Genomic DNA, 25312 nt, shown 5'->3' with positions numbered 1-25312 from the left:
TAAACAAAAAACGCAATGATTCCAACTTATAGAACCTCGCGCATCGCAGGGAATATAAAGCTGTGAAAGGGAATTTTTCAGCATCCATAGGGAATTTAATTCTGAGTCAAGGAGTAAGGAACCACAATAGAAGATTGGCGCAGGGAATTGAATGCGTGTTGTAGCGATACGAAAATTTAATATTTGTTTAGCTGTTAGTGGTTTAGTATTCGTGCTAGTGCTGTGTTTACTGACGTTATAGGCAATGGATGTAATACAATATTTGCGTTGTGAAAATATTTGGAACAGAATCTTTTCCGGAGAAATTGCAAATAGTTAATGCAGGTAGGCCAGTAGTATATCTTGTACCACAGGTCTTAAACTTAAACTTCCATGTATAAAATCACAAATCGGGATGCACGAGTTATTGGGTACTGGGATAACTTGAATTTTACACTTCAATTAATATTGAGGGTTTTTATTTCACTACCGAATTCCTTTCATATTCTTTGTTACAGGTTTTTTTTTCTTATAGGTTTATTATATTTTCTTGTTTTATTACTTGAAATTCTAAACGTAGATTAACTGCAATCACAACAATTATTCGACAGGGTTCGCAACAATAAGGTAAAATTTTTCACACATATATTCATAAATTCTGTATGGATGTTGAGGTCAATTTGCAGGAAGACTTCAGGAGTGGGTGGATGAATCAAATGTCGGAGATTACCCACTAGTTAAAACCAGCATACGCCACTGTCACATTGTCCAAACACTTACAAGGATCAATGCAACATGTGTTAACTTGAGATACAGAGGAAAAAGCGACTAAATTAGCTACAGGTTTTCTTTCCTATGCCCCTCCCCTACGCTCTATTCATTCCCACTTTTACTGACTTTGTGCACAAAGAAATAGCGGTTCTTTTAAGCAAGTCAATTAGGTTTTAAACCTTCCCCGGAAGACTTCATTCAATGAAAAAGAACCCCTGCTATGTGTTTTCTACCCGCTGGCTGCGACATTTGCTCACCAGATGACGTAATGCGCTGGAAGGAACGAAAGTCGTCCGCCGGATGAGCCAACCTACTAGTCTTAGAACCATGGGCTATATCACCATACGCATCGGCCGTGCGAACATGGTACACCAGGCTGTCTGTGTCTGTGTAGAGGAGCGAGATATTGTGGTTGTAGTGTGCACGTAGTATGTCGTAATATGTCTCGAACATGCACAACTTGCTCAGATCCAAAACTGCAGCTCCCACATAGATGGGCTTGTTGAGTAGCACCTCGCCCCGGTTCATGTGAATCAGAGACATCTGTTCGTTGTAAATTGTTCGAGACCTGAACAGCGAGCTTGCAACAAGTCGACGACACTGTGTTTTCTTCGTCACCAACCTCACATCAACGCGATTTCGCACATTCTCCATGGTCTTCCCAAATACCGCATTGTTCATTAATTTGAAAAAATCGCGATCAAGTTCCGAAGTGGCATCAGTGCGATGTTTGGTGTTCAGTTCGATGTACGGCTTCAACCATGGAGACTGCCTGAACAAGAGCACGTGGTAAACTGCTTTGACCGAGACCCCTTGCTGCATTAACCACTGGAGGTTCCGGTAGTGTAGCACATAACGCTTTTTGGGCTCCAAGTCCATGACGAGCTTCGGTTGATCCGAGCCAGGTGGACACTTGAATTCCGGAGCAGGCGAAAGGTCACAGAATGTATCCTGCAGCTTCTCGGGGAAGTCAAGGTCCACCTCGGCAAAAAACCCAAACTCGTCGCACTCTTTTTCGATGTCGTGGTATAAAGGATCAACCCACTTAAACTGTCCTGTTGGGAGTGGCTGCATCATGGAGTGCCCGTAAAGGTTGTTCACGTCAGTGTACATGATGTAGCTTGATGGTTGGGAGGAGTCGTAACCAGTGGCCATGTGGCGATTGTTGGCGTGTGCGAAGCGTTGCGACACTTGGACCATGCCGCCCCGGATAGCTCTCTCGATGAAAAGCATGATATCAACATCGGAGATAAGTGAAAGTTTAACTTTAGTCAGCAGGAGCATGGCCGACCATGCCAGTCCAGGAAGGCTGTAAAAATATACAGGGTCCAGGTTGTAAATGTTTATCGCAGTCGCCCGAAACGCCTGGAACACATCGGCAAGAAGCGTCACATCAAGCTTCAGGTATGCATCGTGGTAATCACCGAAAGTTCGGCAACCCAACTTGACCCACATAGACTGAGCATGCTTGTACTCCTCGTCGGTAATACCTGAACCTCTCAGCTGGCTGTAGAATTTATTCTGGGGAGGCAGCAACTCTTCTTCGAACTTGGAAGGGTCTGTGACGTATTCGTAGGGGTAGACCCCTTTACGTCTGATGAGTGCGACATCTAAGTTCGGGAAACTTGATGTGGTAATGGCTAGTTGGTCGTCTCTGAGCTTCCCAGCAAGAGCATCCAGGCTTGCCTGGAGGAACCTCAGAGAGTCGAGGAACCGAAGCTCGATGCTCCTGTTTTTTGAGTCGCCGGGGATCGGCACCCACTTGCTGACGCTAATATAACGCTCCTCGTTCTGTGCCAGGACATTGATTCTCGCATTGTCGTACCCTAGATGTGTGACCAAGTGATGGAAATCATATCCCGAGCCATTGTGAAAAAAGACCGGTATGAAGCGCGGGTCCCTGGCTCTCGAGTTACACCTGTTGCACCACGGGCCAATATAGCTTCCGGTCCCATAATGGTCATGGTGGTGGACCTTTTTGTTATCGTCAGTGAAGACCGAGTTGCAAACAGGACAATTTAGAGCTATTTCGTGCTGTTGCTTGTCTTCGGGAGACAGAGGCAGCATGGGCTTGGGGGCCAACAGCACCTTCCCTATCTTGATGGCTTCCTGTTGCATTCTCTCCAGGAAGTGTTTGACCGGGTCGGGACCGCGATACACATAGGGCTCGGAGGCAATATGTTGGTCTCGCCACACCACAACATAGGAGTAACTCGAGGCCTCGTGGATTTGGAAAGGAATAGTAGAGGATGTCTCGGGGTTGGGCTCGCAGTTAGACAGAGGTTGAAGAAAGGCCTCGAAGTCTGCTACAATAAAGGCAGGATGCTTCACCATAGCACTGTGCATGCGAAAGCACTCTACTGCACCAGGTTCGGGCAGGATATTTCGTGCAGGCTTGTTGGTACCACAGTAGAGCATGTGGCGAGCTAGCTTCTCAGCAGCGATGTTGGGACCTCTGATGCGCCGGTAATCCTGCTGTTCTCGATTGCGAAATGTAGACAAGCACCTGCGACACACCTCGACATGGTGACTATCACTGCTGCGTTGGCTCGAAACAAGCCGAGAGAGGGAACGGATAAGGGTGTAATGGTGATGGGTTTCGTCCTTGATGAGCAGGAGGTTGATTTCTCGTGCCTCGTTGTTGTTGCTCACGTTGCTCACCCGGATGGGGTAGACCTCATGTTTGTTCTCGGTGAGACCGTAAACATTGATGACTAATTGCAGGCCCAACAAGTCACGAGCACGAACCTCAAACTTGTGAATATGCGAGACTTCTACAGGGTAGGCAATCCCGGCCATTGCATCCTCCAGTTCCGACTCATACTGCGTGTAGTGGTTAACACGGTACGAGTGGTTTTTCCAGTGAACAGGGTGCAATGCTGCCAGCACCGACCAGAGGAAGCATTTGGTGTCTTTGTTCTGAATATTGAGAACAGCTTTCCTTTCTTCAACCTCGGGTGGCAGGGCAATATAGCTAGACCCTGCCAGTGGCAGGAACTTGTTAAGTGTCAGACAAAGTTCGTGGGGGTCGCCACACAGCGAACCGCCCGAGCCTTCAGCCTGATGCTCCTCGTGCTTTGCCACAAGCTCCTCGACAAACTTGTCGTAGATGCTGTCGAGGTCAGTGACATCTGCCTGATGCAGTGTTTTTGCTTTTGTGGCATGGAAGAATTTATATATTTCATCAGACGGTTTCTTATACTTGCAGCATAGCACAGCATAGAATTTAGTGGAGTGTGTGGCCAATGCATCGTTGAGGATGGATATTATCTTAGCTCGCTCGCTCCCCAGAAAACTACGCACATCGCAGAAGCTGTCTGATGTTATGTCAAAGTCTTCTAATAAATGCTCAAACGCAAACCGGTCTGCTTTCTTCGCCAGCTTGACGCGTTTGGCAGGTGGCGATGCATCGAGGGGGGTTACTTCTACCTTTCGCTTGGAAGGTTGCGATAGAGATGTTCCAGTGCTCTTGCAAGTAAGCTGGTGTCGCTTGAAGTTGGCAATAGAAATATTTTTTCCACACTTAGAGCACAGTTTGGTCGCACATATTCGCTCTCCCGGCACACAAGTACGACAGTGCCTTTGAAAATGTTTACTTGACACAGCAGTTTGGCACGTAGGACAATTTTTTACAGAACGCATAATGCAGAGATTTTTTGGGGGTATGTTATTTAATACCCAATGCTGTGCAATGCAAAATATAATTGTTAACTTTTTAAAAAAAAAAAAAAACTATTTTTTGAAATATTCTCTATGACTTTACTTAGATTTTTCCGCCAAATTATATGCTTCTAGTCTCCTATACTTTGGTGGAGCCCCGTTCAGGTTCTATCCCCCGACATGTGGGTTTCTCTGCCAATCCAGCAAAGGTGAGAAATCAGCGCTGTGCTCCGGCTTTAGACAGCCAATAGAAATTTTGCTTACTTAAACCAATCAGAAAACACCACGTATAAATTATTAGCCAATCAAAATCTCTGTTATTTTAGCTATCATATAAAAAAATGCAAAATATCCCAGTTTCAATTCGATCCATTTATCTGAATCGAAGAAACCGACAATTCACATATTCCCATATCATTGTATGCTTGCCCTATTAGCACCTCTTTTGCTGTTGTGCTCAATTAGTTTTCACTAATTGGCGATTTTCTTGAAGAGGTCTAATAGAACAAGATACGGCGGTATGAGAAATATGCAAATTTAAAGATATTTTAGCGAATTACGCCGGCATAAGCTAAGTTCGTATTGCTAGAAGGCCTTCGTCGTTGCAAGTCACCTAACCCATTCACTGGCAAAAAAAAGTTAAAAATGTTGACGTACTGAAAAAAAAAAATAACTTGTCCCACTCAAGCATTCATCGAGTTCCAACATTTGTACAGAGATGGCTCTGTCGTTGTCGCTTATCAAATATATATATATAATTTTGGAATATCTCTAAAACAAAGAGAAACAGACAAAATCTGTTTGCAGATTTGTAATGTACACTCGAAGATAAGTAAAAGTGTGAATACAACCTATGCTCGGAAATCCAAAATGGCGACCGGAAGTAGGTTCATCTCTTAAACGGTACGAGTTAGCCAAAATCTGTTTGCAGATTTGTAATGTACACTCGAAGATAAGTAAAAGTATGAATACAACCTATGCTCGGAAATCCAAAATAGCGACCGGAAGTAGGTTTATCTCTTAAACGGTACGAGTTAGCCAAAATCTGTTTGCAGATTTGTAATGTACACTCGAAGATATGTAAAAGTGTGAATACAACCTATGCTCGGAAATCCAAAATGGCGACCGGAAGTAGGTTCATCTCTTAAACGGTACGAGTTAGCCAAAATCTGTTTGCAGATTTGTAATGTACACTCGAAGATAAGTAAAAGTATGAATACAACATATGCTCGGAAATCCAAAATGGCGACCGGAAGTAGGTTCATCTCTTAAACGGTACGAGTTAGCCAAAATCTGTTTGCAGATTTGTAATGTACACTCGAAGATATGTAAAAGTGTGAATACAACATATGCTCGGAAATCCAAAATGGCGACCGGAAGTAGGTTCATTTCTTAAACGGTACGAGTTAGCCAAAATCTGTTTGCAGATTTGTAATGTACACTCGAAGATATGTAAAAGTGTGAATACAACATATGCTCGGAAATCCAAAATGGCGACCGGAAGTAGGTTTATCTCTTAAACGGTACGAGTTAGCCAAAATCTGTTTGCAGATTTGTAATGTACACTCGAAGATATGTAAAAGTGTGAATACAACATATGCTCGGAAATCCAAAATGGCGACCGGAAGTAGGTTCATCTCTTAAACGGTACGAGTTAGCCAAAATCTGTTTGCAGATTTGTAATGTACACTCGAAGATATGTAAAAGTGTGAATACAACATATGCTCGGAAATCCAAAATGGCGACCGGAAGTAGGTTTATCTCTTAAACGGTACGAGTTAGCCAAAATCTGTTTGCAGATTTGTAATGTACACTCGAAGATATGTAAAAGTGTGAATACAACATATGCTCGGAAATCCAAAATGGCGACCGGAAGTAGGTTCATCTCTTAAACGGTACGAGTTAGCCAAAATCTGTTTGCAGATTTGTAATGTACACTCGAAGATATGTAAAAGTATGAATACAACATATGCTCGGAAATCCAAAATGGCGACCGGAAGTAGGTTTATCTCTTAAACGGTACGAGTTAGCCAAAATCTGTTTGCAGATTTGTAATGTACACTCGAAGATATGTAAAAGTGTGAATACAACATATGCTCGGAAATCCAAAATGGCGACCGGAAGTAGGTTCATCTCTTAAACGGTACGAGTTAGCCAAAATCTGTTTGCAGATTTGTAATGTACACTCGAAGATATGTAAAAGTATGAATACAACATATGCTCGGAAATCCAAAATGGCGACCGGAAGTAGGTTCATCTCTTAAACGGTACGAGTTAGCCAAAATCTGTTTGCAGATTTGTAATGTACACTCGAAGATATGTAAAAGTGTGAATACAACATATGCTCGGAAATCCAAAATGGCGACCGGAAGTAGGTTTATCTCTTAAACGGTACGAGTTAGCCAAAATCTGTTTGCAGATTTGTAATGTACACTCGAAGATATGTAAAAGTGTGAATACAACCTATGCTCGGAAATCCAAAATGGCGACCGGAAGTAGGTTTATCTCTTAAACGGTACGAGATAGCCAAAATCTGTTTGCAGATTTGTAATGTACACTCGAAGATATGTAAAAGTGTGAATACAACATATGCTCGGAAATCCAAAATGGCGACCGGAAGTAGGTTTATCTCTTAAACGGTACGAGATAGCCAAAATCTGTTTGCAGATTTGTAATGTACACTCGAAGATAAGTAAAAGTGTGAATACAACATATGCTCGGAAATTTACAGAGTTCATAGGAATTGTTATTTTATAGAACATTGTTAGCCATAAGATTAATTGACCTTCTTCTCCTCAAATCGCATTACATACATGTGGAAGACAGAGGTATGCATATTTCCGTCCGTGTCATTACAAAAAACATGCCTGTCTCCCAATATTGCTTAAGAGTTTTTGGTTAGCATGCAATAGATTAGTATGCTAGAAAAAACAGGGGGGGGGGGTAACAAGAGCATCAACACTGCACCACCACTATTGCCAGTTAGCGTACTCACCAACTCTCCACCTTACTGCATACCTATCATCTTAGAAGAGTACAAAATATTACAGCATAGATCGCTGTCAACTCCTATTTGAAGATTAGCCTCGCCTGTGAAATATCATATGGCAAAATTAAAAAAAAAAAAAGGGGGTTGTGAAGCAAATTTCTTGGTACTAGTCTGTGTTGCCAATTCCTATTTGTAGGTTAGCTTAGCCAGTGAAAAATCATATAGTGGAATTTTCTTCGGATGGGTTGGCAAAACCCAAGCCTCAAAAAAAAAAAAAAAGCATCCAATAGAGTTGCCAAATATAAAAAAAACAATAAACCCCCCCTCATAAAAAGCTACAGTAATAGGCCACAGGTCGCCAACACTAGGCCCCCAACAGTGTTGCCAAACATAAAGGGTACATGGGCCCCTCAGGCCCTTTAATGAAAATTTACAGTGAAAAACCCAGTAGGTTAACAACACTGTCAAAGGATCTACGGCAGTGTTGCCAGATGTAAACAGGGGGCAATAGACCCCCTCATAAAAGGCTACAGTAAGGGCTCACAGTGTTGCCAACTCTGTCCTCAAAATATACATCATAAAAAGCTACGACAAGAGCCCACAGAGTTTGCAACACTGGGCGCACATAGGCCCCTCATAAAAAGCTACAGTAATAGGCCACAGTGTTGCCAACTCTGTGCCCTCAAAATATACATCATAAAAGGCTACGACGAGCCCCACATGATGATTCGAGCCTCAAAAAAAAGATTCAGAACTCTCATGTACGCTGAGGCTAGTGGGGTTAACATACACCGTAAAAGGCTACGCCTCGCCCGAACACATGTACACTCACACACAAAAAAAACAACTAAAAAATTATACACCGTGAAAGGCTACGCCGAGTTGGAAACACTGCTGGTGAGGTTAACATACACCATAAAAGGCTACGCCTCGCCCGAGTTGGCAACACTGCTTGTGAGGTTAACATACACCGTGAAAGGCTTCAAAATATCAGTTGGTGAAATTTTCGTGGGGTGAGTTGGCAACACTGAGCCCCACATGATGATTCGAGCCCCAAATGAGGGCTTAGAACCGGGCCACCTACACTACTAATTTTACTTAAATAAGAAGCTTTATCATTAAATGCAGACAATTAAAAGATTATGATTAAACATAAAACGACCTATTTTATAACAAATACTTAAATACAAGACACGAAAGTTAGGTTCAGAATCCTGAGTCACGTTGAGAATCGCGAATCAATATGATTTTGGCTTTTGTGGTAGGGCGTGGACAGAAAACAATACATTCGCACGTGGATGTGAATCGACAAGAGGAATACTGTACCAGACTCTCCTACGTCGTCGGGTGGTGCATCTTTCCTTGGTACGGTTAATCACACTTGGTTTAATTGCGACAAAAAAAAATGTTCCTTTGGTTAGCAACCGCGGCGATGGCCGTCCGTCGATCATACTTAGCACTTTGGTTCCTCGGGTAGCGCTCCCGACTTGGCGCTTTCACATTTCGGGCGTCCCTCTGGTTCTTCTCGGGCGTCTCTCTGGTCCACTGCTTCCTCTGGCGGGCATCTCTCAAACGTCGGCTTGGAATCCTCTCAAGCGCAGGGCGTCGGTTTGGAATCCTCTAGCGATTGATGTAAGTACACGTATTACGACTCACTGATAGCCGCACGCTGGACATTCCAGAAAAACAATAAGTCCACGGTAGACGTAGCTCTAGCACAGAGGTGCTCTCAACGAGATTTGCGACAAACTGTGCTAAAAAACCGGGGTTCCGCAGCTTTATGCCAGATTCGAAAATTTCTGTTGGAAAGGCGTCGAGACGAGCGTCGCTTCTCTTCCAGCAGGGTACATTCACCTTGGGCCTATTGTGTTTCAACGCGGTCAAGGCGTGTCTTCAAGTAGGTGCAGTAGGAATATCTCCTCGCCTCTCTGGCGGATGTCTTTGGGGTTCCGTAGTTGGTCCATGAATCGTCTTTTAAAAAGCAATTCGCCCTTACGTCGCGGATACTCAGTCGATCTCCATGAAATTAAATCCAAATATCATTTATGACGTGCCGATTCGGTTGTCCAAATTTCTTGTAGATCCGCCGACGGGAAACAGATATTTCATAAGGTCGATATTCGTACAGGTGCAACGTAAAGAATGAACCTTGTTGACGATCGTTTGTCGTGACTCAGAACCGGTCCCCCAACTCTCATTGTATCGCTCGAATTTCATTTTCACAACAGATACTTATGAACTATTGAAATGACTATGTTTAATTGTACATAATGAAAAACATTAAACAGTGATTTACATGTCACTGAATACCGTGACATAGGCATTTTTTTTTCAAGTCTCGAATGAGACGAGATTATGGTAATCTTAGTTAGCATGGTCTCGATTTTTGAAAGGGCACGCCCATCTCGTCCCCAGCAGCTTGTACAATTAACGTATTGAATCGTTAAATAAATACAAAAATAAATAAATAAAATAGAGCGATTGAAGCTTATGAAATGGCGTGGATATGAGTATGACATACAGAAAGAATGCAATAAAAGAGAACAAACTGTGGATGATCAAAAGTAAGCATTCACCTCAGCAGTGATATGAGTTGAACTGCGAAATGTTGTTAACACAACGAAAAACTTGTTTTCTAAAACCCTGATCTCACTGATAAAAAAGGAGCACCGAAAAGACTTGCCGCAGTTCGTGGCCAATGAGGTTAGTCGCGCTGCGCTGTGTTGCAACACGAAGGGGAATTTTCCTTGGCGGATGGGAATTCGGGTAAAAAAATTAGGCAAAGAGGGAACAGAGAAATTTCATGAAGATTATAAAAAATTGAATGAATTATGATCACATATTAAAGTGTCGAATGAGTATTCCTTTCTTTCGCCGTGTAACTTATCGATACACACGAACCATTAAAATGTAACTTGAGAGTATAATGAGTAACCTCATTACAGTAAGTCAGCAAGTATGAACCTAATTTTAATGAGTGTTTCCACACTTGATTTATACTTTTTGTAAAGCGTATCACAACCTTTATTGTTGCCTTCTTATTTTCATATATTTAACAAATTCTAACATTCCTGAAAATAACGTTTTCTGTTAGACAGTGAATATACGTAGATTACTACTACTATTATTATCATAATCATAATACTTGATAAAGTTTCGTAATTGAGTTTCCAAGTTTTCTAAGATGAAAGGAAACTTCGATGAAAAGGGGGAAATTATCTTGCAACAGTGGGGCAGCGGTTTTCTGCAAGTGGGAGCCGAGACACACAGGGGGTGGCCAGATTAATGGAAACGCTTCCTCTAAAACCGAACATAGTGGTTCAATAATGTTGAGGTCCGGTGATTGCGCTGACCAGGAAAACCAAGACTAAACAGCTCTGGCAGTGTGAATAGGCGCATTATCATCTTGAAATACTGAATCCTTGTTTGGAAACAACAGCTATCCCATAGGATGCACATGGCCGCCTAAAATGACCACGTAGTTACTGGCCAACAGAATACGAGGAGATCGCCGCCCCAACCATCACAGATATGCCCCCCATGTCTGACAATAGGACGCAGGCAGTCAGGAAAGTGTGCCTCTTTAGGCGTTCGCCACACACACACACACACGCGCCCCGTTGAAACAACTAGAAAGACGACTCATATGAACATATTGCCTTTTTCCAGCCACCACGCCACAGATCCACGTTTTGTGATGATGGCGTTGGTGACAGAGGTTTAGGAATGACAGCCCCACCCCTAATGTTGAGTTTATGAAGCTCCCGTAGGATTGTTTTGTGGAAACCGGATCTGCCACACGCTCATTGACTGAAAATGTTCTAGTTTATGAATTAAATATTTTGCATTGGGATTCCAGACTACTGACGCGTATTCTAGTTTTGACCATACGAGGGAATAGTACTTTTACTTGTTTCATTTTCGTGAAGTCTTGGCTTGATCGAATTATAAAACCTAAGTTTCTAAAAGCGTCGTTAGTATAGAATGAAATAATCTGGAGATTATTAAACAGTTATAAATAACTACTACCATTTTCCTCATTATGACTATAACGGTCACCAGAGTACCAAAGCAGAGTTACCCGAAGTATGATTTTGCACCAGCAGCTTGTTATAAAATATAGGCCTCTCACAGAAGTTCATTCTACACGTACATGTGCGTAGCCGAGTGGTTAGTACTCTCACCTTTAGTGCGAACGGTCCAGGGTTCGAATCCCGGGCTTGGTTGTTTGTGAATTCCCCTCCCCCCCCTCTCTCTCTCTCGAATATCCATTCATCAATTTCATCATTTCATAACTCATCCCCATCTTCGCAGGTTAGCCAAGAGGTACAAAACGCGAAGTAAAAAACTCAACCAATCAATCGATCTCCCAAATTTCGGTGAAGATCCAGGATCGTGAGGGCAATTCAGAAGTTACTTGAAAGCCATTGAAGAAGATTCTGGTGTCAAAAGTCAAGAAACCGCGACAATGGGACTCTGTGCGCTTACCACACGTCACCCAAAAGGGGAAAAAAATCTGCTTCGTGGACCTTGGACCTCGGCAGGTTGTTGTGCCACGGGGTTTGTTTTCTCTAGTATATATGCCTAAGGGATTATTTTTCCAAGTGGTAAACTCTCCTCCACGTAGTACACTGTGGACTGCATCGCAGACCAACAAGGATTTGGCGTCTGAACTCTCAGTCAGCATAATCCTCTGTGGAGCTTGTTATACGTCCATGTGTATTTGTGATTGTTCTTTCCACCAATTTCATCCTCATCCTCGCGATAGTCAATTAGCAGAAAACAAGAGACTTGCAGGGATGATGGAAGGGAACAAACGCAACAAAAGGCGATAGGGAACACTGGACCGGAAATGCCCCAGTCAAAAGTTACAAGCCAAAACCTTTGAAGGGCAGGCAACCACGCATAACGCGGAGGGGAACCATAAAATATGTCTGGGAAGTGGAAAACAAACAGAAGAATCACTGTAGTGGCTTTAATGAGTATTAACTGCAGCCATATTACAGCAGTTGTTCAAAGTGACGGCCCCCTGCCTCGATACGATTATTGCCAAGAGTTCCTCTACATTACTCACAGACATGACCCACAGAAAAAAAATCTAGTGGGGTCAGATCAGGTGAACGGGCAGGCCAACAACAGGTCCGCCTCTCCCTATCCACCGCTGTGGAAAGGTCTGTGTGTCAGTATATCACGAGCACCAGCTACGAAGTGGGCTGGGCCCATCATGCTGAAAACACATGCGTTGACGAACGAGAAGTGGGGCATGTTCCAATAACTCGGGGAGGATGTGTCTCAGAAACACAGCGTACACTGGTCCAGTTAATCGTGGCGGTAAAAGATGCAGACCTATTAAATGTTCCAGGGCATGCGCGGAGGATTCTTTTCCCTTTATTTTATGGTTCCCCTCCGCATTGTGCGTGGTTGCCTGAACTTTGAAGGTTTTGGCTTGTACCTTTCGACTGGGGCACTTCCGGACCAGGGCTCCCTATCTCATTTTTGTTGCGCTTGTGCCCTTTTGCATCATCCCTGTAAAACTGTAACACGTTCACAGAAATACACTGTGTGTGTGTGTGTGTATATATTATATATATATATATATATATATATATATATATATATATAGAGAGAGAGAGAGAGAGAGAGAGAGAGAGAGAGAGAGAGAGAGAGAGAGAGAGAGAGGCGGGGGGGGGGCCACAGCGAAGATTGAACCCATAAAAAAAAATAGCTAGCCAAAACATAAGTGTTTCGTCGGAACAAAAAGAAAAGGAAAAACATGTTGCAACAAGCTTCACCTGTTCTAACCGCTTTTGTTTGACTTCAAGGTAATCTGCCAAGATCTCGAGACGAAGGTCTCGGTCAACAGTTTCCGAGGCTAGTTTCGTTTGAAGAGAGAAAAAGAAACCGGGAAAAAAAGGGAACGACACACACAAGCTGAAATTGGATGAAAAGACACGGGACGATTTCTTGTACCTCACTATCGCTCGCATCTACAGATTTAACAACACAGGGATTTCGCAAATGAAGAAAAACAAGGTGGAGCTAAGCTAGCGGCACCGAACGGGTCGTCACGCGAGGTGTGGAGAGAATGAAACATGTTCTGGCCGGGGCTCGAATCCGAGATATGGCAGCCAGCACACGTTCTTAAAGTACTATTTCTAATTATATTACGGTTATTTTACGTCGCTTTTTTACCTGTTGGGAATCGCGACAATATGGACAAATTATTAAATTGATCCAATCAAGAGTTCAGTGTTAACCCCCCTCCCTAACACAGACAATCTATTTGGACTAGCGTAATGAATTCGCTCCACATTCGCAAACATAATTAATTTCAAATTTCAAGCCGTTACCCCCCCCCCCCCCCCGCCCCGCACCCTTTTCTCCCATTAAAAATTTACTAAGCGCGCTTATGACGTCCATGGAAACATATCGTATAAGACTTTTGGCCAATGCATGCGGTTGTAAAAAGCCGGAAAAACGATTTCGCGGTGGTAAACTTTGTAATTACGGGATCTGCACTGGCTTAGAAACAGGTGCATGTTGACGTCACTAAGAAGAAAAAAACTGCTGTTTCGCATATCAGCTTTATGCAGAAATTTTTCAAAATATCCGGTTTCCCCAGGATAGGAATTAAACCATTTAGCTTTGGGGGAGGGGGTATGTCACAAGTTTCTGGATTCAGGAAAAAAACAAAACAAGAAATGCAGTTACTCTTTATTTGAGAGAGATGAACTCTTTTCTTCCACTTTTGGCAAATCGGGACGATGTGAAAGTGATTAACTGAAATTGATAAAGGAACACTTAACAACGAACACATATGCCCAGGCCGGTAGCTGAACCCGAGAACTACGGTGCGCATAATTATCTGTTCACACCAATATCTTGGTCACTATTGTTTATTATTATTTAAAAAATATATTATGCACGTTTCGTATCGTGTATTGGTAGTTTTCCTGTTCTACAACAATTTTTAGAGCCAATGTTCAAATTAATAAATATTTTTCACATCATTCGTGATATATGAATTACCGAGTATCAATTCAGTCTACTCGTGCTAGAATTTTTGAGACCGAAGAAACAAGAAGACATGCTTTGCATCGGAGTGGATCTCCGCGCCATTATATATATATATATATATATATATATATATATATATATATATATATATATATATATATATATATATACGTATATTCATTTTATTTAACTAATTCAAACATAACTCTGTTTTCATCTAGAGTCAGACTACTTTTGGGACAGCTCCAGCTGACTGAACGGGACTAGCCTACACTAAAAACGTGGGGCGTGAGGAGCGACAGGGTTCAGTTGATTGGTGGGTACGGGAATTACGATTCGCACCAAAGCTGCAAATCCAGAACACCCGGGGATGTTACGGATATAATCTCACTCTACACACCGTCAATTAGCACGTCCCGTGCTCGTGAATAAGCATATATCTTGGAAATGTTTTCTTACAAATTTAGAGTAGTGAATGAGGGGAGGGATGAAAAGTTACTTTTACTGTTTCAAAGATAATCGTCAATTTACTTTTAAATCAGTCACGGTTACAGTTACTTTTACACTTACTCTATTCAAGATAATCTATAACTCGTAGAACGTATTACGAGGGTCACTATTTATATTTTGAGCCTTGGCAACACTGATTGAAGTTAGGTGCGATTTGACGTTTGCACGGAATCGTCTGGCATTATTGACCATAACGTACTTCAAATGTTTTGTCAATAGCTTCATTTGTGTTGTTTATCTTGCCTTGGAGATTGCGCGACAACAATAAAATGGAATTAACTCGTGAACATTTTCGTGCGATGATTTTTTTTACGATTTTCGACGTGGATTATCAAGACAAGAGTGCATCGATCAACTTACTTCCACATTTGGCGATGAAGCCCCATCCTTTGCCACTGTGAAACGCTGGTATAACGAATTTAATCGTGGCCGCCACTCGCTCACCGACGAGATTCGCGAAGGTCGTCCAAAATCAGTTGTTGTTCAAGAAAACATTGATGCTGTGCAAAACCTAATACTGCAAGATCGTCATGCGACATACTGTGAGATTGAGGCAACCGTAGGCATTAGTTCCACAAGCATATATAAAATATTACATGATCATTTAGCTGTGAGAAAGGTATGTTCTCGTTGGATCCCACACAATTTGACAAACTCAAAAAGACGCTCGCGTCAATTGGTGCAAACAAATGCTCAATAAATACAATCGTGGTGCTTCAAAAGACGTATATAAGATTGTAACAGTTGACGAATCATGGACATATGCATATGAGACGGAACGTAAACAGCAGTCGACTGTATGGGTGTTTCAAGATGAACCCAATCCAACAAAAGTTGTTCGCGCTCGAAGCACATCGAAACAAATGGTCGCCTGTTTTTTCGGGAAAACTGGTCATGTGGAAACTGTGCCTTTAGAGGAACGTATGTTTGCCAGAGGTCTTCGGTCAAATACGGAAAACAAACAAACGCCGTCGGATCATTCTTCATCAAGACAATGCCAGCTGTCACACATCTCGTCTAACAGTGAACAGTCAAAAAATCGAATTGATGGGTCATCCGCCGCACAGTCCTGATTTGGCACCCAATGACTTCTTCTTGTTCCCGAATGTCAAGAATAAATTGCGTGGACAACGATTTTCGTCGGCGGAAGATGCCGTTGATGCGTTCAAAAACCATATTATGGAGGTGTCTCAAGAAGATTGGAAAAACTGCTTTGACAAATGGTTCGAACGAATGCAAAAGTGTATTGACCATAAAGGAAAATACTTCGAAAAACAATAAAGCAGTTTTCAATGCCAAATTCCTGTTTTTTCATTGTTAGGCTCAAAATATAAATAGTGACCCTCGTACATGAATAAATTGCAAGTGGATTGTATTCTTTACTGTTGACCATCTAAAATTAACTAATTCAAGCTAATTAAATAAAAATAAATATAAATGCAAAAAAATTACAAGTAGACCCTTATACTTGAAAAATTATGGGACGTAAAACATTTGTTCGCAACAAATGTATGTGTGTGTAATATAAAGATTAATATTTTCGTTCTATTTTTTTAGTAATCCATGATTTTGTAAAGAAAAGTAACTGTTACTTGAAACTGCGCCACAAGTAATCCGAACACTGGTACACCGAACGGCAAAAATAATAGGCGAATAGTCCATCGCTGTTTACCACAATGTGATCAATAAATGAAATAAAAACGTTAATAAACAGAGAGCAGCATCTTCGCATCAATACAATTTCATTCCTTGAAAAAACACAAAGTAGGAAAAAAGAATAAATATGGCTATGGACAATTTGCCTATTATCTTTGACGTTTACTGTACATATTAGAAAATGTTCCTATAATTAAACGATCGCCCTCAGATATGAGGTCTAAAATAAGGTGACCAGATTTTTAGAACAACCAAATGGGACATTCTTCATATTTTCCTGCAGGAAAAACGGGACAACAAAAATACATTAAAATATGAAACCATTTTGTCATAAATACTGTGCAAATTAGGTACATAAGATGGTGATTTACATTGCACTTCAACTAAGCAGTCCTCTAGAATTAGAAATCATTCATCATAGTAATAGTAGAAGTGTATTGTTGCAGTAATTCTGTACCGGTAAGTCACTGTCCCAAACAAGGGATATTTTGGCAATACACACCCTAGTCTAGAATTAAACTGTCACGCTACGACGACAGGGGTCCCGTGCTCGAATCCCGGTATAGGCATGGGTGTCCATTCATCAATTTCATCATATCATCACTCATCCCCATCTTCGCGATTAGCGAAAAGTGGCAGAAAAGCGAAAAAAATAAACCAAAACAATCTACAATAAGCGATGTCGACCGCCAAAAAGTCAACCCCTGCGATAGAAAATAGTAATTCCGCCATTGGATGAAACCGTGTGTAATTAATTAGACAAAAGAATTTGTCCCAGACTCGAACTAATAACCTCTGATCGAGATAAAATTCCCATTAGTCATTTGCGCTAGAAACTTCCGACGACGCATGGTCAGAGGGAAATCTCGAACACCCTGGCCTTTTTGGCACAGGGCCATACTACTACCCACTTCACCACCAAACAGAAGCTCTTATCAAGAGGATGATTTGTTTTAACGCCATGCTGCGTGACGTCAGCAATAACAAATGAGTCATTTTCCCTATTAAGTTTGAGCACGTCCTTTCACTCCGAACACAATGTTCCCTCCCGCTCCCGCGTTGAAAATCAAACATGAAGATTAGCGTCTCTCAACAGAACAAACACGCGCTAAAGTTCATATAAGTGTCACAAACTTGGGAACACGCCCATCAAAATAAATTACTGGGGAGCTGCATTTAATGCATCATACTTTAAGGCACAACGGCAGGGGGAGGCATCTACGGGGCGTGTCATTCCGTCCAAATCCACACAAAAAGAACAGACGATACTCACTACAAGGGTGGGGGTTATTACTTTCTTTCAAAGATAGCAAGTTACAATGTACTTTCCCTCTAGAGCACCTCGTTACATGTTACATTCTACACAAAGTAACGCATTAGAAATTAGTTTATTTCTCTTCAAGAGTAACAATTATACATTTCTTTCATTTTCTTCAAAGGTAATACGTCACAAGTTATCGTATTTGCCGATGTATAAGACACATCCTTTTTTTTTCTACACATTTTTTTTTAGGTAAAAGCTTTATCACTGAATTTATAATTATTTTACAGTACATCAAATATGAAGTAATATGTAGGTCTACTTTCAACAAATAACTAATCTAACTAGGAAAGAATGCAATATAATTTTCATCACACACCGCAAGGAAGCCAGAAAGAAATCGTCAAACTCTGAACAGAGAACATTTCCAGAAATGAAGGTCAAAAATTGAGTATCGGCGTATAAGACGCACCCAGTTTCTCAAACCTGTTTTTTAAGGTAAAAAAGGTTCTTATACGCCTGCAAATACGGTACTTTACTATTCTTCAAAGGCAATGCCTTACAAGTCACCTTTCTTCAAAGGCAACACGTTACAAGTTATTTTACTTTTCTATCAAAGGTTAACACATTATCGGTGCTTGACTTTAAAACGTAATACATTGATTCATCAGACAATATAGATGTACGTAATAAATTGTGACAAGTAAAACATGCATGCTGACCAGTAGCGGCGATTAGGGGGGGGCAGTTGCTCCCCCCCACTTATTAACCCCGCACTATGCTAAATCGTATATATAAAGGGAAATATACTGTCTTTGTCCCACCCCCTAGGTTTTGGAACCCAATCGCCGCCACTGATGCTGACCAACATATATAGTTGGATAGAAACCTAAAATATCGACGAATTAACCTAATAGAACTACCATATTATTTCTACAAATCTGGGCAGATTATCTAATCAGACTTGCGGAGTTTTCTTAGTCTGACACGACACTCATCCCTTACAAATCGAACTTGTTAGCAATTAGGAAACAACTTTGCCACAAGGTCTCTCTAAAATTCAGTATTCCGGAAGTAAACAAGTTGCCATCACTTATTTCAAAAAGGAACTTGCTTGTAATAACTTGTTACTTCCAAACGCGACTAAAATTATTATCATTTCGTTTGTATAAAAATGACTCATAAAATGTAATTCCATGTGCATCAATTAAATTTAGATGGTTTAATGGTGTCGCATTTCTGCCCCTTTTGTCTAGTCACAATGATAGATGAAGACACAAACACAAACTGACGACACAACAGGATTATACAGACTGTGGTTGCTGATGCGAGAGCTTCATCGACCTGTAACATCGCCCTTACTGGGGTATACTACAAGGAAGAGAGGTTGTCATTAGGGTGCTTATGGGAAAGTCACCCCTTTTGCTCTTTTAAAGTTATATATTTCACCATGTCTTCCTACACATCTATGTGCAATAAAAATCCAACCTCTAATTTCAGTCACCAAGGAGGACGGGTGAGATCATCGATATAAAATTGAGCAATAGAAATAATAACAAACATTTATTATTACTACGTCCTTAGGGAGAGACTTCTATCCATTCCAACAGATGACTGATTAGCCAGCATAGTTGTCTTCTGTTTTTACATGATTCTACAAACCCCATTCAAGTTAGGGGGAAAATTTAGTTATTAATGTTACATTGTGTGATTTCTCATACAAATATAATTTTCGGAATTCTGAAAATTCATAGAATCAATTTTTTTAGCAATAATTAGTAGAATGTGAAAACATGGTGGGTGTTTTGATCCAGTTCTTTCATTGTATACTAAATTATCTCAATTTCAACTGACTGGATCCACACAGCCTTTCGATGTCAGTGCCATGAAAGTAGATATATCTGAGAAAAGTAGAAATGACATTTAAAAAAATTGGATCTTGATTAAATGAACAAATGGAATGCCTCTGAATTTAGCAAAACTAACATAAGCAGTGTAACCCATGTTCTAATTGTAAACAAGAGGCCCTGGGTTCAATACCTGGGGAGTAACAAATTAGTTTGGATAGCACTTTAAACTGTAGGTTCAGTCCCAATTAGCCTACCTGTGCATAAAGTGAACTTAAAAAGAAAACTCAATCAAACTGAAGCATTCATCGTTATTTTTTACAAATAAAGCGCTACTTGCATTACATCACCCTGGCTACTCACCACATACTTCAGTCATGTTACAAAATACAAGGGGCCAGGTCAGAATTAATTTAATAAATGAAAGGCGTTAAAAACAGCACAAGTCCCTCATTAACTGCTGATTACATATAGAGGCTTCCTAGCACAGTATCAGATGTAACTACTTCAACAACAAATCCCACATTCAAATTTATAACTGTTACAAATATTTTGATTTCATCTAAATGTTTCACTTTTAAGGGATTCCTTTGGCCCCTTTCAAGCATTTCTCCATTACCAAGTTCATTCCCCTCTCTAAGCACAGCCTACATTGGGGTGCCTCGAATTATCACCATATGCTCATGTTGTTTTACTGTGTTTCACTCCATGACTACATACACCATGACCTACAGCTGGCAGCACTGCACTTCTATAAACAATAAAAACCTGCCACATTTTGCTTCATCACTAAACATTTTATAAGAAAAAATATATTTTATAATTATTGTAATAATCACAAGATAAAACTTTATAATAATTTTTCATTGGGCTTATAATGATCACATGGATGACAGACTGGTAAATAATTTTAATTACACTCACTGAACTTGTGTGTGTGTGTGTGTGTGTATATATATATATAGTGGGATCAGAGGCAAAAGGGCCTGCGCAGAACCACGTGTCCTGCGACTTGTAATTGTGGGTGGAGGGGAAGATGCAGGAAGGCTTTTCACTGAAGGTTCTTTGTTTGTGATTGCTCCATACAAAGTTCATCATATTTAGTCATGCCTTTCGCAATGTGTTTTCATGAATAAAAAGAAGCCAATGCCAGTACACTCTCCTTATAAAAATGCAGAGTGTATGAGGAAAAATGAATGAAAATACCAGTGGCAATTTGACTGATAATATTTGCACACAAATCCTCTTTGATATTCACCCCAGGCTACTAATGTTAATCTGTGACATAAAAGTAACATGTTGCAATTCTATGCAAAAGAAACATGCTTGGAGCATGTGCCACACTGAACAACGATAGAAGCAGTTATGTAGTAGTGGCAATTATCTGCACAATTTATAGAATTTACATATTTTCTTCCAATGAAAAAATGTGAATATTCTATATAAAATATACTACAAAATATATTAATTATACATGGAAAATTGGTGTGGTGTGTAAACGGGAATCAGCACACAGGAAAAGATCACAGTAGAATTAGACAGAAACACACGTGATGATTAGTAATTTGTAAGAGAGCCTAACAAATGTAAGCTAAAGAGGTTTACCCAGGATATCAACCAGGTGATTACCGGCACGGGTGTCCATCCCCACAAATCATATCATGTGTCTCCCCCACCCCAGAAATCACATTCGTGTCCTTAAGTCACATTGTAATCCCCACAGGTAAATTACAACAGCGTGTCTACCGAAAGTAACTTTTCTCTCAGCTTTACTGAACACACTTGATCTGCCCCTCTTCCATAAACAGGGGTGCCCATCACTGAAGACCGCCCCTAAATAGTTCATCATAATCCCCACAAACTATTTTTGTTGAATACATAATAAATTGTGTTTATTTTAATGAAATACCATGTTAAACTGTCCATATTTTTTTATTCTTCAAGTTTCTAAAAAAAAACTTAATGATTGGTTAAATGTAGTAAATTAAATTACGTAAATATGAATATAAATAGTTTTTGTGAGTAGGTTTATAAAACTCACAATTTGAGTATTTAACACAAATTATTCCACAACTTAAGATAAAGCTAGAAAATTCAACCTCGGCAAACCAAATAACATGCTCCAGCCACATGAACGATTCTCTTTCGCGAGACATTACAGAAACCTAGCTAGAAATTCTTAGGCTCAGGGCAATAACATATGTTTTCTTTCAAAGAACTCACCCCCCCTCCCCACCCGTTTTCATAGGGTAAATATATTTTAGTAACTCGTAACTATAATAAAGTGAATTTTATCTTCCGTGAAAATTTAACTTAGAAAGGTGGATTTGATATATTTTTGTTCCAAATTAAGCAGTATCTTAAGAAGTGATGTTATTAATTAACATCGAGAATATCGCTTATGTCTTGTAATGCAGCTATAGTATCAAACTGCACATCCACTTCAGTAATGCACCAAACATGCATTCACACAACACATAATTGCAAGCGTGGCGAGCAAGAAAATCATTACATCCATTTCTTTGCAGGCTTTAAAGAATATTAATCAGGATCCTGAGATATTTAGTCTCTTGGTTCTCTTTTCGCACGTTCTCGGTCGAAAACATGAGGATACCATATCGCTAAATACAGTCTCCAAAATTTAATGTTCAAACTCTCTATCTCCACTACAGAAATTTCTTGACAATCTAAGATTTAACACTTTATCAACAGCTTCCTATCTCCCCTTTAAATTTAATACTCAATCCTCCCACAAAACTTCCCATGCCAATTTTAGACTTACTGTTGATATTGAAGAGTGGATATTGCCTGCTCCAAAAAAATAATTCTCAGTATTCACACCAGAATTTTCGCAACACTATAAGACAATAGTAATACACAAGAATTGGATATGGATATCCTACCTCAATTTAATGCTCAATCCCCTCTAACTAAAATACCCGCCATAATCTAACACCTATAATTGGTCCCCCCCCGCCCATGTGCCAATTAAGGCCTAATATGCAAGACTTCAATTCCTGAAGATGAGTGTGTCAGGTCTAGAAAGCCTACCTGAAGATCAACTGGTTGATATAACGAGAAAACTTCTTCATTTGCTGCCAGGAAAGCTTCAAGAATTATTTGAAATTTAAAGTAATTAAGGCGAAGAGGGACAATTACGCACCAGGCATGCATTTATTCCAATATCGTCGGAATGAGCAATGCTACTAAAAAGATCTCCGCCAGAAATGAAGAGTATGAATTTCTCCCCATGTGGCAAGTGGAAGCGGTTTCCTAAGTTGATTATTAAGCCTTATACGATTTTTGAAAAATATGATGAATTAGTATTTACAGAATCCCACGTATTCCTTATGGGACATCAAGTTACGGCTCATCAAATATGAGATTCGACTTTTCCTACTACTATGACATAGTTCAACGTGTCCTTTTCAGTCCATGTACTTTTCTACGTCATTGGATGTTTGATATTCCCGAGAGAACGAATAAAAGAATGGTCCCATAAGCCTAGTGCATTTCTCCTTGCCTCCTACGGCCATACTGGTAGTGTTGCCAAACCTGATGTGCATAATAGAGCTAAATGTCACCATTAATATAGCTAAAGAGGACTTTCAAGGAGATAACGAAGGCTGCATAAAGTGCCTACTAGGGTAATTTTAGTTGTCAGAGGGGTGGGGGTGCTGTTATTACCGTTAGCTTTAAAGTGATGGCAATTTATTCTTAGTTTTCACCGCCTAGATTTGGCGGCATCACTCATCTCAATAATCCAATGGTGTTAATATAAAATCAAAAATAAAGGGTTCCCGGATAACAAAATTGTCATCTTCATCTTCGCCACAGCGCTATATATATAAAAATACATGGGGAGGAAAGAAGAGGTGGGTGACACAGCCTATAGCTATACGAATATCACGTCACGTGCAAAATGTACACTCATGGCAAAAGTTGGTATTTATGGGCCGGATCCAGTGGTGGCATTATAGTGGGGCAGAGGGCGGGTGCCACAGTTCACAGTGAAACGAGTGCATGAAAGAGCCGGATCTGGCTCCAAAAGAGTGAAGTTGGCAACAGTGATCAGCAGCTGCCCCAGCGAGAAAGACCTAGGGGAAATTGTCCCTCCTCGCCTTAATGAAGTGATATTTTCTCCACACACACACCTCTTTCACATACACATGTGAATGAATAAGTGGGATGGTTCTCTGAGGTTTGAAAAAAAAAAGGCAATGAAAGATATTTGCTTTTCTACCATGTAGCTTGATGAATTCAACTATTAAATACTTAGCAACCACATCAATTTTGAACCGTAACTACTAATGTCACCATAGCCCAAACAGCTAAACTGATGTTGCAATATACAAATTAGGAAAGAAAGTATGATATCACTAATCTGTATAACAACTTGACAGCAAAATATATAAAGTAGCCAAGTAAGTATTTCGCAACTTATCCATTCACACTATGAAAAAATTGCAATAACCCCAAATCTCCAATTACAGGAGTATTCATCACATGAAGGGACAGTAAAATGAGAGTAAATAAATTTCACTACAGACATCATATTCTTGTCACTTTACTGTCTACTCGCGCACAAAACTGCCATGGGAAATAAAGCAAAATGAGCCTAAAATGTATGTATATGGTGTGAGACTGAAATCAACGTAATAGGCAATATCTCGTACTGTTCGTCACAAGCAACCGGCACAACTACATTTTTGTGCGTGCCTGACAATGTGCTTTTCGTACCAATGTTCACAACCAAAGAGGACAGATAATCCACAGCGGATATCTACGCCAAACGTCAAAATTCCCCGTGCAACCTACATCTATCGGTGCAAGTCTCCGCCCACAATTTGTTATGATTAGCAATTGCAGAACCCACGTTGAAAAGTTCTTGCGCGATCCGTTGATCATTTCTACTCTAAGAAGTTAATCGATATATGTATAATGACTGATATATATATAATATAAGATTCCACATTACGCTAACCCAGAGAAACCTGTCACAAAAATGTCATTCCAATGATGACAGTAACGTATGAAAAATATTAGCAATCAAAACGAAATTACGGAAACATTGTAACATCAACTCATGACAGAATATGAATAAAAATTGTTGTGCCAACTACATATACTATGTGCTTAATCTTACGGTATATATAAACTTCAAAACAGCTGAAAACGGCGATATAGTAGTAACCCATGCTAATTAACATTTGATCAACGAACCTTCGATCACCCATGAAACACACGCTTCTTTCTTCACATTTGTAGTAACACTGATGCAGCATTCGTTAAAATACGAAAACGCCAATGACATCTTAAACTTGGCACTGTACACTGAAAATAACACAACTATTTATGTCACTTCCATACAACACATGATCCTGTTTTGACACTGCGCATACATGCACACACAAATCATCATTTCACTCCGCATTTCACAGAGAAACGTTTCATAATTAAGGTGGGTGAAAATTTACTATACCTTGGAATGCAGTTTGGCGGCGTTCTATCCACTTCCCATGTTGCAAACAATTTCATAGGGACAGGTTTTGTCCCCGCGATCGGCGGTGGCTTACTCGCTTTCTCCGCCATGTTTACTCATGAACTGAGTCTCGTTCCCAG

General features: G+C 40.5%; 1 protein-coding gene across 6 annotated transcripts in view; it reads right to left on the bottom strand.

The window, feature by feature from the left end:
• The window catches only part of KrT95D (phosphofurin acidic cluster sorting protein KrT95D), a 325608-nt gene extending 300296 nt beyond the window's left edge, over positions 1 to 25312 (bottom strand). For all 6 annotated transcript variants that reach the window (XM_083118860.1, XM_083118863.1, XM_083118866.1 and 3 more), the window contains exon 1: positions 25173 to 25312. In XM_083118860.1, coding sequence (XP_082974986.1) covers positions 25173 to 25282 — 110 coding nt within the window. In that variant the 5' untranslated portion in view covers positions 25283 to 25312. The remainder of the gene's footprint in view (positions 1 to 25172) is intronic.

The sequence above is a fragment of the Lepisma saccharinum genome, chromosome 3, assembly GCF_977018435.1.
Source record: "Lepisma saccharinum chromosome 3, izLepSacc3.1, whole genome shotgun sequence".
Classification (NCBI taxonomy): Eukaryota; Metazoa; Arthropoda; class Insecta; order Zygentoma; family Lepismatidae; genus Lepisma; species Lepisma saccharinum.
This window is presented reverse-complemented; position numbering and strand designations above follow the sequence as displayed.